Genomic DNA, 12,991 nt, shown 5'->3' with positions numbered 1-12,991 from the left:
TTCCTTATTTATTTATTTATAGACATGAAATTTAAGATTATTAATTGAGAAATTAAATTTGTTGCTTTGGTATCCCATTCAAATACACGACTTAACGTCACTAATGACGCTTTGTTAGAAGAAATAAAAGTCAACCACGATACCTTCTCTCATTACCTTTGCATGTTCATCCCAATGTTTTTTTTTCTTTTTTTTATATATATATATTTATAATATAATCGCTCGTTTAAAGATTCATTTTATTATAAATACGTGCGTTTATTAATATTTGAATTTTGAATTTTGGGTAAGTCATCCGAGTTTATTCATATTTTTATTTTAGTCATTCATTTAAAAATTTGTTATTTTAATTATTCTTGTTTGATAAATTATAAGATTTAACCGTTCTTTTGTTAAATACTTTTGGTTACCAAATAGAATTCTAAGGTGGCTGCCTTTTGATTGGTAAAATAATAAATTTAATATTTAATATTTTACATTTTCTAATTTATTCTTAATTCTAAAAATTAAAAATTTTACTCATGATATTTGTAAATTTTGTTAATTTGATACCATCCTAAAATTATAAAAAATTATAATTTTAAAACTCCAAAAGGTTTAAAAATTATCATAGAAATGCATAAAATTTTATTTAAAAACATATAAAATTTGTTCCACCGTCCACTAGACTTTAAATCCTGGAGAGACTTAAGTTTTTAATTTAAATTCGGGAGAGATTAAGTCTAGAGCATGCATGGTGGAATAAATTTTATATGTTTTCTATGTATTTTTAATTTTGAAGTTTTAAAATTATATACATTTTAAAATTTTCGGATAAGATCAAATTAATAAAATTTGTAAATGTTGTGAGTAAAATTTATTTTAGAATTGAGATTAAATTGACAGAATGCATATAATATTAAAGACTAAATTAGTTATTTCACCAATCAAAAGATAACTATGTCAACATTTCGTCTAATGACCAAAGGAATTTAATGATATAATGACTAAATTTTACAATTTATCTAGTAGGAATGATTAAAATAACAAAATTCTGAAATAAGGGACTAAAATAAGAATGCAAGTAAACTCGGTGACTATCTAGGTAGTTTACCCTAGAATATTTAAGGGTATTCTCTTAATTTTGATTAAGTTTCACAACTAAAACAAAATTTTTAAAAGTATTATATATAATTATATACGTAGAATAAAGTTAAAGATAATTATTCGATATACTAATGAAAGAATTTTTTAACTTTACACACAAAATTAAAAAGTTAAGACATTAGTTAATTCTTAATCATGTTTGTATAGCTATTTTTAAAGCAATTTTTAGTTTTTATTTGAAATTTTAATAAGTATATTTATATTTTAAATTTTTATATACTTGTATACATGAATAATATTATTGATTGAGTTAGTGTCACAAATGAACACTATACCAACTCAATATTGATAAAAAAACAATAATAAACAATTGTATTCATTTAGTATTCTTAATCGACGTGTTTCGTGTTTAAATTTCATTTTACTCATAGTTTAATTTAATTTTTATTTTAATATAGTACATATTTCATGTATTATTATTAATTAATTTCAAATCATACTTTTCATATTTATTGTATGTTATTTTTAAAGACATATTCTAAATACATGGTTTCTATACACATATGTTTGTGATAAGATTTCTATATTAATAATGTTCTTAATCGAGTTAGTGTCACGAGACAGTTAGTGCATTTAATATTATTTATCTGATGTATTTATGTTTTTAAATTTCGTTTTACTCATAATTTAATCTATTTTCATCTTAATATCGTAAATATTTCATGTGTTATTATTATTAATTAATTTCAAACCATATGTTTCATTATTTATTATATAACAAATTTAAACATATATTTATATTCTAAATTTATGTTTTTAAATACATACGTGATAACATTTTTAATATATATAATATAGATTCAATTTTTAAAATTTTTATCCTCAATTAATGATCATAATTATTGACAAAAAAATAAACATCATAATTATCTTACCATAAAAAGTGAATAATCCCTGTGGGAAAAATTATTAATCTGTAGGCGCCCTTCCTTTTTGGTTTTTATTTCCTTTCTGAATTAATCAACTTTCCTTTAATAAATTTTTAAGTTACATGCTAGTTCGTGATTGTTTCTCTTAATAATGTTATTTTTAAAGCTTAAATTTAGATCTTCTCTTTAAGAATGCAATATATTTTATCATTGTACCCAATCACTTGTTGGTAAGTTACATGATTTTGGGTTCTTTCTTCTCTTCCTTTTGTTATTCATCAACTTGTTTCTAATAAATTATTATTAAAGTTAAATATTAATTGATTTTTTTTAAAATTATATTTGAACTAAACAATTTTAGAGTAATCGAGAGATTAATTGATAGTCAAAATGAAAATAGATAAATAAACAATAACCAAATTTATGGTTTATCCATTCATTTTTATGCCTTGGAGCAGACATTTTTATACTAGTAATTGAATTCTTGAATTGGGATTTGTGGTGTACCGATTCATTTATTCCTTCATAATTCTTTAAATAGGTAATGAACTTATGGACAAAATTGATATTTTATAGAATAACACCTATGTTTTACTTGTTTAACACTTTAACCAAATAAAATAATATATGTTTAATACATGATTAGCAATCTCCCTACCAAATAATGGGCTATTTATTCATCTTGTTAATACACTAGTTTTTCCTCATGTTAAAACATATCTATTAAACAAGCTTTTTTCACACTAGTAACAAACGAGACGTAAAAGTTGTGAAATCGGTTGTATTAATCTCTTTTCCTTTTCTAGATTTAGGGTTTGCAAATCATGGTGTCATTGTGTTTATGACTATATGTCTTAATTAATATATAGAAATCATGAGGTATGATATGGTGCGGTAGTTACTCACTTCATTCCTTAATTATGAGATCAAGGGTTTGATCATTACTCATAGGAATAGGGCACATTTCATGATTAGTTAATTACCTATTTAGAAAGCACCTGTGAAGAGGAAATTAATAAAAAATATGGTTCAAACCCATACCAAATAAATATTTGATAACAATTTTAACCACAGTTACATTAAAATTAAGACTTGAAAACAAATGTTCTGTATTATACATATATACATAATACATATTATATAATAGAATGCTAGGATTTAATACAATTTTTTAATGGCTAGAACAAAAAAATGAAAAAGAAAATGGCGAAATATAAAAGGAAATTATGCATCATATTTGTCGATTTGATGGTACCCATGTGGGTAGCACAAGTCATCTCTGGTTCGAACTACCCCACTAGATAACACCTATATATATAAGACGTTTCCCATGTTTGCTGCTTAGCCAAAAACATCTCCCTTCTCGTGTTTCCTTTCTCACTTGCCTTACAAGACGACACTCTTTTGAGGCAAGCAAAAAAAAAAAAAAAAAAAAAAACCAAACCTGTTTGAAACAAAACAAAACAGGTTGCACTGATCTTAGGTGGTCTGAGAATCTTGGGGTTTGTTTCGTTTCTATATATAATACATGGATGATGATCAGAGAGAGAAGCTGAAAACTGGTGCAGTCAAGAAAGTAAATGGGCCTATAAGGTCCATATTCATGCATGCTGACGCTGTGGATTTGTGGTTGATGACTCTCGGCTTCATCGGCGCCGTCGGTGATGGTTTCAGTACACCTCTTGTTTTGCTTGTTACTGGCAAGTTAATGAACAATTTTGGTGATGCTTCAGCTGTCACTTCAGACACGTTCATTCAAAATATCAACAAGGTCTCTCGTTTTTTTCACTTTGTAATTTTGTTTTTCCTTCTTTTCTTTTAAGACACACATGCAAACACGCCTGACAGGGCACGTTGACTCAAGCAGAAAGCTAACAGGTTTTATTTTATGGGTGGCAGAACTCGGTGGCTCTTTTGTATTTGGCTTGTGGGTCATGGTTTGCTTGTTTTCTAGGTAGGGTTTTTTTTTTCAATGTTTGTTTTTCCCAAGGAATTATAAATTGAATATATGATTCATTTTCATTGATTTTTGGGTTTTCAGAGGGGTTTTGTTGGTCAAGAACAGGTGAAAGACAAGCAACTAGAATGAGAGCCAGATATCTGAAAGCAGTTTTAAGACAAGATGTGGGGTACTTTGATTTGCATGTTAGCAGCACAGCTGAAGTGATCACTAGTGTTTCAAATGACAGCCTAGTAATCCAAGATGTCCTCAGTGAAAAGGTTTTTTTACTTTTATTTCCAAATTTAGACATTCATAAACAAAAAGACGCTAACGATGGGAAATTAATGTTATGTAGGTACCAAATTTTCTGATGAATGTTGCAATATTTGTGGGGTGCTACATGGTAGCATTTATAATGCTGTGGAGACTAGCAATAGTAGGCTTTCCTTTTGCTGTGCTTCTGGTGATTCCTGGTTTAATGTATGGAAGGGGATTGATAGGAATAGCTAGAAAGATAAGGGAGGAATATAACAAAGCTGGTACAATAGCAGAACAGGCAATATCTTCTATAAGAACAGTTTATGCCTTTGTTGGTGAGACCAAAACCATTGCAGAATTCTCAGCAGCTTTACAAGGGTCAGTCAAGTTGGGGTTAAAGCAAGGTTTGGCTAAAGGTCTAGCAATTGGAAGCAATGGGGTGGTTTTTGCAACTTGGTCGTTCATGGCTTATTATGGTAGTAGGATGGTCATGTACCAGGGTGCTAAAGGAGGAACTGTTTTCATTGTCGGTGCAGCCATTGCCATGGGAGGCTTGTAAATTTCTTTTAACCTTTTTTTGGATTATTTTTTGCTTTATAAAAGAAATACATTCAAATATGACGATCTTTTTTACTGGTTTTGATGGAATCATCAGGGCATTGGGGGCTAGTTTGTCAAACCTGAAGTATTTCTCTGAAGCATGTTCAGCTGGGGAGAGGATAATGGAAGTGATAAGAAGGGTCCCTAAGATTGATTCAGACAATTTAGAAGGTGAAATCATGGAAAAATTTTCAGGATCCGTGGAATTCAAGCATGTTGAATTTGCATATCCATCAAGGCCTGAAACCATGATTCTCAAAGATTTTTCCCTAACCATTCCAGCTGGAAAGACTGTGGCATTAGTGGGTGGGAGTGGCTCGGGGAAATCCACAGTCATAGCACTACTGCAAAGGTTTTATGACCCACTAGGGGGAGAGATACTCCTTGGTGGGGTCGCCATTGATAAGTTGCAGGTCAAGTGGCTAAGGTCACAAATGGGTTTGGTGAGTCAGGAGCCAGCACTTTTTGCAACAACCATAAAGGAGAACATACTTTTTGGCAAGGAAGATGCTACCATGGAAGAGATTATCGAAGCTGCCAAAGCCTCAAATGCCCACAATTTCATCTGCCAATTGCCACAGGGTTATGACACTCAGGTTAATCCTTGCCCCTTTAACTGCTTACTAAGCAATGAAAAATTAGCCATTACTTCCATTCTTAAAAAAAGGTAAAAATAATAAAAAATTCTTCACCACTGAAATTCTAAATTGTATTGAAGCATGTTCTTCTTAGGGTTAATTCAACATCAAGCTTCGGTAAGAAATGCATGGAAAAATATGGTTTAAGAAACAATATATAAATATTTGATATTGTCATGAAAATGTGTGTGATGAATTTAAATATTAAAAACGTTACATATAAAAATTAGTAATTTGAAGATGTGACTCATTTTTCTAGTCTAAACAGTAAAAAACATAAGTTAGGCTTTTTAATTTAGATTGTCAAAATCAAGGTTAAAATATGTTGTTAGTCTTTATATTTTGACAAAATTTAATATTTAATCTTTGTAATTAAAAATGTTAAAAATTAATTTATTCTATTTTTATTTAAAAATATCATTCAAGCCATTGAAATAGTAAGCATATAATTAGGTTGCTCACATTTGATGTGATATATAATTAATAGAAAATAAACAGGTTAAATTGATAAATTTGGATGAAACTACTAATGAAAATAATGATTGGACTAGAATTTTTAAATTGAAAAGTAGGAGGATTGAATTTTAACTTTTAAAGTACAAGGATCAAATCTCAAATTTTATACAAGTGCAGGGTCTAATAACAAATTTTACATATTATAGTAGCAAAAGTCATAATCATGTTACCAACTTAAATTAGGAAAATCACAACTCTTGGGCTCAAAGGCTATGCCAACAATAAAATTATATGGGGCCTTAGATCACCATTCTCCCTCAGCTGGACCAAAGTATGGTTCATTGAACACTTCTCACACATAATTGGCAAATAAAAAATTTTAAAAAGTTCAAAAATAATTCGAAATAATTTTTAAAAATTCAAAGATTTAGGATGATAAAATTCAACCGGTTAAAAAATTAAATCAAGTTAAAATGATAAAATGCTTGATTTGATCGAACATTCACCCCTATTTTTATGTGTTGTGATCATATATTCAAACCATAGATTTCAATAAGCTTGGACATGCTAAATAATGAAGTTCTGTTCTTTGAATAGGTTGGCGAAAGAGGAGTTCAAATGTCAGGAGGACAAAAGCAAAGAATTGCTATAGCAAGAGCAATTATAAAAGCACCCCAAATCCTTCTTTTAGATGAGGCAACAAGTGCACTAGACTCGGAATCTGAACGAGTGGTGCAAGAAGCAATAGACCAAGCCTCCATTGGCCGAACCACCATAGTAATCGCCCACCGCCTCTCTACAATCCGCAACGCTGACCTTATAGCAGTTTTCCAAAATGGCCAGGTTATAGAAATTGGATCACATGATGAGCTGATAGAAAATCAAAATGGTCATTACACTTCATTAGTCCACCTTCAACAAACAGAGAAAGAAATGAACCCTGAAGAAGCTAACTCAACTTTACCTACTTGTGCTTCATCTTCAATCACAAATATGGATATCAACAACACAAGTAGTAGAAGGCTTTCATTGGTTAGTGGATCAAGTTCTGCCAATTCTTTTTCTCAAAACCGTGCTCCACTGGCTGGCGATTCCGTGGTGGAAGATCAAGAAAAATTGCCAGTCCCCTCTTTTAGAAGATTGTTGGCATTGAACTTACCAGAATGGAAACAAGCAATGATGGGATGTTCATGTGCAATCCTATTTGGTGCAGTACAACCTGTTTATGCATTCTCACTAGGATCTATGATATCAGTATATTTTCTGACTAATCATGATGAGATCAAGGAAAAGACTAAGATCTATGCCTTATGCTTTCTCGGGTTGTCGGTGTTTTCATTTCTGATTAATGTTGGCCAACATTATAATTTTGCATACATGGGAGAGTACTTGACAAAGAGGATTAGAGAGCGCATGCTTTCAAAGATACTCACTTTCGAAGTAGGCTGGCTTGATCAAGATGAGAATTCAAGTGGGGCTATTTGCTCTAGACTTGCCAAGGATGCCAATGTGGTATGTATTTTCTTATGCTGATCTTTGATTAGGTTGAGTTTTCCAAGTTGTGACAATGATTTGCAGGATTTGTAGGGCCAATAATCTAGACCACTTTATCGATGGTCGGGAAGTAAGATGGTTTTGATGACTATCCTGCATCGTGGTTTTAATTGTTCTTTTTGTTTTTGAAGGTGAGATCTTTGGTTGGTGACAGAATGGCACTAGTTGTTCAAACCATTTCAGCAGTAACCATAGCTTTCACCATGGGGCTGGTCATAGCTTGGAGGCTTGCACTTGTGATGATAGCGGTCCAACCAATCATTATCGTTTGTTTCTACGCGAGACGTGTCTTGCTTAAAAGCATGTCTCAGAAGGCTATCAAAGCCCAAGAGGAAAGCAGCAAGCTAGCTGCAGAGGCAGTTTCCAACCTCCGAACCATCACTGCCTTCTCCTCCCAAGACCGAATCCTGAAAATGCTCGACAAAGCCCAAGAAGGCCCACGAAGAGAGAGCATTCGCCAATCATGGTTCGCTGGTATTGGCCTTGGCACATCAACAAGCCTAACAACTTGTACTTGGGCCTTAGACTTTTGGTATGGTGGTAAACTTATGTCACATGGCTACATCACTGCAAAGGCTTTGTTTGAAACCTTCATGATCTTAGTAAGCACAGGTCGAGTAATAGCCGATGCAGGAAGCATGACTTCTGACCTTGCGAAGGGCTCAGATGCAGTTGGATCAGTCTTTGCTATATTGGATCGATACACTAGAATTGAACCTGAAGACCCTGACGGTTACAAACCCGAAAAGATAACAGGCCATGTAGAACTTCGCGACATAGACTTCGCGTACCCCGCCCGACCAGATATTATGATCTTTAAAGGCTTCTCACTCAAAATTGAAGCAGGTAAATCAACAGCATTGGTAGGACAAAGCGGGTCGGGTAAGTCAACCATCATCGGATTAATTGAGAGATTTTATGATCCTCTTGAGGGAGCAGTGAAGATTGATGGTAGAGATATAAGGTCATACCACCTTAGGTCGCTAAGGAAACACATTGCACTTGTTAGCCAAGAGCCCACATTATTTGCTGGTACAATCCGAGAAAACATTGCATATGGTGCATCTGATGAGACAGATGAAGCAGAGATCATTGAGGCAGCTAGAGCAGCCAATTGCCATGATTTCATTTCAGGGTTAAAAGATGGGTATCATACATGGTGTGGTGACAGGGGAGTTCAGCTATCTGGTGGCCAAAAGCAACGCATTGCAATAGCAAGAGCCATATTGAGAAACCCTGCAATTTTACTCTTAGATGAGGCAACCAGTGCCCTTGACAGTCAATCAGAGAAAGCAGTACAAGATGCACTTGAAAGAGTAATGGTGGGGAGAACCAGTGTGATTGTGGCACATAGGTTAAGCACCATTCAGAACTGTGACCAAATTGCAGTGTTGGATAAAGGCAAGGTTATAGAGAAAGGGACCCATCAATCTTTGTTGGCTAAAGGACCCATTGGAGCATACTTCTCATTGGTTAATCTCCAAAGGGGACCCCACAACAACACTGCTCACTCCATCAACTAAAATTACTTGGGAAAAAGATACTGTTAGATTAGGCTTTTTATTTAAAGCAAACCATCCAAACTTTGATGGTGAAAGGCCTAACTTATTTACAATATTTTCTCCCCAAATTTTCCCTTTCTATTCCCTATGCTGAAAGGGAGATCTGCAATCACTGTAATATCAACTTTGATTTTTCAATAAAAGCCTATTTCTATCTCTTTTAAATGGTAAAGAAATTTATTTTAATATCAACTTTTTTTAGGAGTAAATAAGCAATTCTACTATAAAATGAGTAATTTAATCTAATTTTAATCAAATATTTTAAGGGAATAAAAGGGTGAATAATTTAATTTCTATATTTTAAAAGGTTAAAATATCGTCAAGTCTTTGTTTTAATCCCTTATTTTTATTTAAAATCTTTTGTTAAATTCAAGTTCATTACAACTCCATTTTTGTTACATAATTACTTGAGTGAATTTTTTAATTTCAAAATGTCACGCTAGCGAATTTAATAGACAAATTTTAATGATGTTAATAATTAGACCTACATTTTAAAAATTGAAAGGTTAATGGACTAAATTTGTATAAATAAAAGTAAAGAAATTAAATTTCAAATATACTAAGAGTACAAAGTCTTGAAACATATTTTAACTATTTTAAAATGAAAAAATATTATTTACACTTGCCAGTGGAGTTTTAGACTTAACAAGTAGGGTTAAGGGTTGACAAGTGTCCTATAAAGAGATATAGTAAAATACTTTTTTAAAAAATAAATATTTAAAAAAAAGTGACATGATAATTTTTTAAAATTATTTTTCGAATAAAAAAAAGTACACTGCTAGTGTACTAAATAATAACCTTTTTAAAATTATGTTGAATTTTGATACTTTACATATATAGTTTTTATTAAAAAGCCACAAAATGGGTTAAAGTATTATGGAAGCCCTTCCACGATAAGTCAGATTGTATTTTACGCCTCTACTCAAAAAATGAGCAAATTAGTCATTGTAGGATATATTAAAAAGCAAATTGGCCTTTTTTATTAAAAAAATTCATCTCTTTGTATTATTAAATATTGACATGACTGATGGAACAACCATATAGTGGCATGTGGCATGCCACGTGTACCTCATACTAATATATATGGATAAATTTTTAACAGTAAAAATAAATAGAATTTTTAATAAGACCAGTTTTTTCTTTGATCTAAACATACAATGACTAATTTATTTAATTTTTAAATAAATAAGACAAAATACAATCTGACTTTTAGTATGAAACTTTCGTAGTAGTTTTACCTCCAAAGCTATTCCATTAACCATGTGAAGCATCTGAATTAAAATGTCATGAAGCTCGAATGGATAGTATAAACCGAAGCAAATAACACACCCCTAGCTAAGCTCAATCGACAAGGATCCTTTTGGATGGACTTTTAGCTTTAGTGCGGTATGTTTAGTTTTTTTTTTTGTCTCACGCTACAGTATCGCTACAATATCTAATCTCACTATCACCAATATTTTTACACTAACCATAAATAAACCTTAAACCCTAAATTCACGTGAGGGGTCTAATACCCTCTAACTCCAAACCGTTACCAAAATAGGGTTACGAGGCATTACTGGACATATCAAACAACTTACGAATAATTCACAATTAATATAACATTCATAGTATAATTTAATAATTAAGTCCCTATAAACAACTTACGAATAATTCACAATTAATATAACATTCATAGTATAATTTAATAATTAAGTCCCTATATTGGACTCTCGAACCCCAAAACATGTATTAAAAGTAGAATGAGACTTGTTCGAGTATTCCGAAAAAAATTTCGTAAACTTTTTTTTTTTTACAAAAATTTCGACAGTATTTCTGCTTATTTTTACCTAAAACCCCTGCAAATTCAAACAAAAACCAAACCAATACCAATGTTTCAACTAAAGAATTTTGCATCTTAAACACTACTAGATCATACTTAATCCATTGATTTATTACTTAAATTTTAAAGTGTTAACATATAAGGAACTAATTCATATCTTTCATTTCATTTCAAAATTTAATACCAAGTTTACTAATTTATAGCTTTAAACTTACTTATCATCCAAAATTTCATAACTATCTAATTAAAACAAGATCATTTAACCTATATATATATATATATATATATATATATATATATACATATACATATGCATGACTCATGTACAACCACCTAGTACATGCCACTTAAACAAAAAGAAGAAATACATCACCAAAATTTTCTTGTTGGAGTTGGGATATTTCGGATCTTGAATGGATCTTGAACTCTAATGACTGCATGACGAAACAATCAGTATCTTTGAGTATTTCATACTCAGTGGTATTACTATAAACCAAACTATTTAACATTAATAAATTACAACATCAACCATAAGCTTTATAAATCATTTAAACCAATTATACATAATTATATATCACTTCATAAATCTTAAATTCATATTTCATTTTTTTTCACATACTAATTCAATTCATAATTTAATTCATACATTCTTTCTCGTACTTTCCACTAGTGCTAAATCAATCAATCTCATTTTCAAATTTTCATTTCAATTATTTACCCTATTAACAAGGCTCGGACTCTGATAGATACTCAGATTCCACCCAAACACACCAGAATATCTAACCCAAACACACTCGGAATAATATAAATCCTCATTAACACACCGGTATAATATAGCCTCCCAAACACACCGGTATATCATATCCTCCCAAATACACCAATAAGGCATTAAATGCTTATTCGGTTAAACCGAAGCATATAATAACAAAATCATCTTCTCAGCCGAGCTACAAATCTCCTCATCACATCACAATCCTATTGCATGACATTTGTATCCAATTTAGTCCGACAAGTTAATAGGGTATTATTTTACTTTTCCAATTTCGAATTCATTTCCACAACAATTTCAAATATTCAATCAATTCAAAACATCTATCATCTCAATTCACATATAATTCAATATTCACACATATTCTTACTTAATTTCAAATATTATTACTTACCTTATCTTAGATGTCCCATGATTACAAATTCAATATAACATTTAATAAATAGTTTGAGTTATAGTAATACAAACCTAGAATACGCATTTACTCCTCAACATCTTTTCTTTTCCTTTGGATGCCGATGCTTCGTTTTCCTTGTTAGCTACGAAAATAATAATAACAATTTACATTATTAATGACAGCATTAATTTAATAATCAATTGAATTTTTCTTCAATTTATTCCTTAATTCCAATTTAATCCTAATTAACTCTTTTATTTGTTTAACTTAATTTATACTTCATTTCTACTCAATTTCCTTCCATATTCACCCTAACAATCTAATGTTCATTATAAAACCCTAACTTAAAATTTCTTTCAATTTAATTTCCTAAAACACAAAATTTATAGCTTCTTTTACAATTTAATCCCTTTTTCAATTCTAACTTAAAATTCATTCAATTAAATCCCTAATTCTTCTTTTTGTTCAACATAACCCATGCTTAAAAACCTAAGAACTTCCAAAACCTTAATTTAATTTCAATAAAACTTTGTTTTAAAGCTTCTAAAACATCAAAATTAAGAGAAAAGGACTAAATTTAGCTTACCAATTAAACTTGAAGCTTTAAAATCCCAATTTCCCCCTTTTTTTTTCCCTTTTTCTTCCCCTGTTTCCATTTTGTTGTCTGCCTCTTTTCTGCTCTTTATTTTCTTTTTATTCTATTTACTTATTTCTTTTAGTTATTTTATATTACTTTAATATTAAGTAAACAAATTATTTTATAACAAATATACCAATATTTTTATTACAATTGTCATTATTCCATTTATTTATTATAAAAAAAATCTTATAATTTAATTATTATCATTTACTTATTATATAAGAAATTATATATATATTTTACACATATTCCAATAATAATTATGCACTTGTCTTATTTCATAATATAATATAAATTTAATAATTATTAATAAATATAAATATCTTTTACTTATTATT

At 30.5% G+C, this 12,991-nt stretch overlaps 1 protein-coding gene across 1 annotated transcript; it reads left to right on the top strand.

Annotated features, from left to right (window-relative positions):
• The first annotated feature begins 3,329 nt into the window (after positions 1-3,329).
• LOC108466421 (ABC transporter B family member 15-like) lies at positions 3,330-9,201 on the top strand. The gene is made up of 7 exons (XM_017766745.2): positions 3,330-3,786; positions 3,915-3,969; positions 4,057-4,235; positions 4,313-4,770; positions 4,871-5,411; positions 6,507-7,421; positions 7,595-9,201. Exons 1-7 carry the CDS (start codon positions 3,544-3,546, stop codon positions 8,984-8,986), a joined length of 3,783 nt encoding a protein of 1,260 aa, XP_017622234.1. The 5' UTR covers positions 3,330-3,543; the 3' UTR covers positions 8,987-9,201.
• The last annotated feature ends 3,790 nt before the right edge of the window (positions 9,202-12,991 follow it).

Source organism: Gossypium arboreum, chromosome 7 (genome assembly GCF_025698485.1).
Source record: "Gossypium arboreum isolate Shixiya-1 chromosome 7, ASM2569848v2, whole genome shotgun sequence".
NCBI classification, from domain to species: Eukaryota; Viridiplantae; Streptophyta; class Magnoliopsida; order Malvales; family Malvaceae; genus Gossypium; species Gossypium arboreum.
Note: the sequence above shows the minus strand (reverse complement) of the source record. Positions and strands in the feature narration are given on the sequence as shown.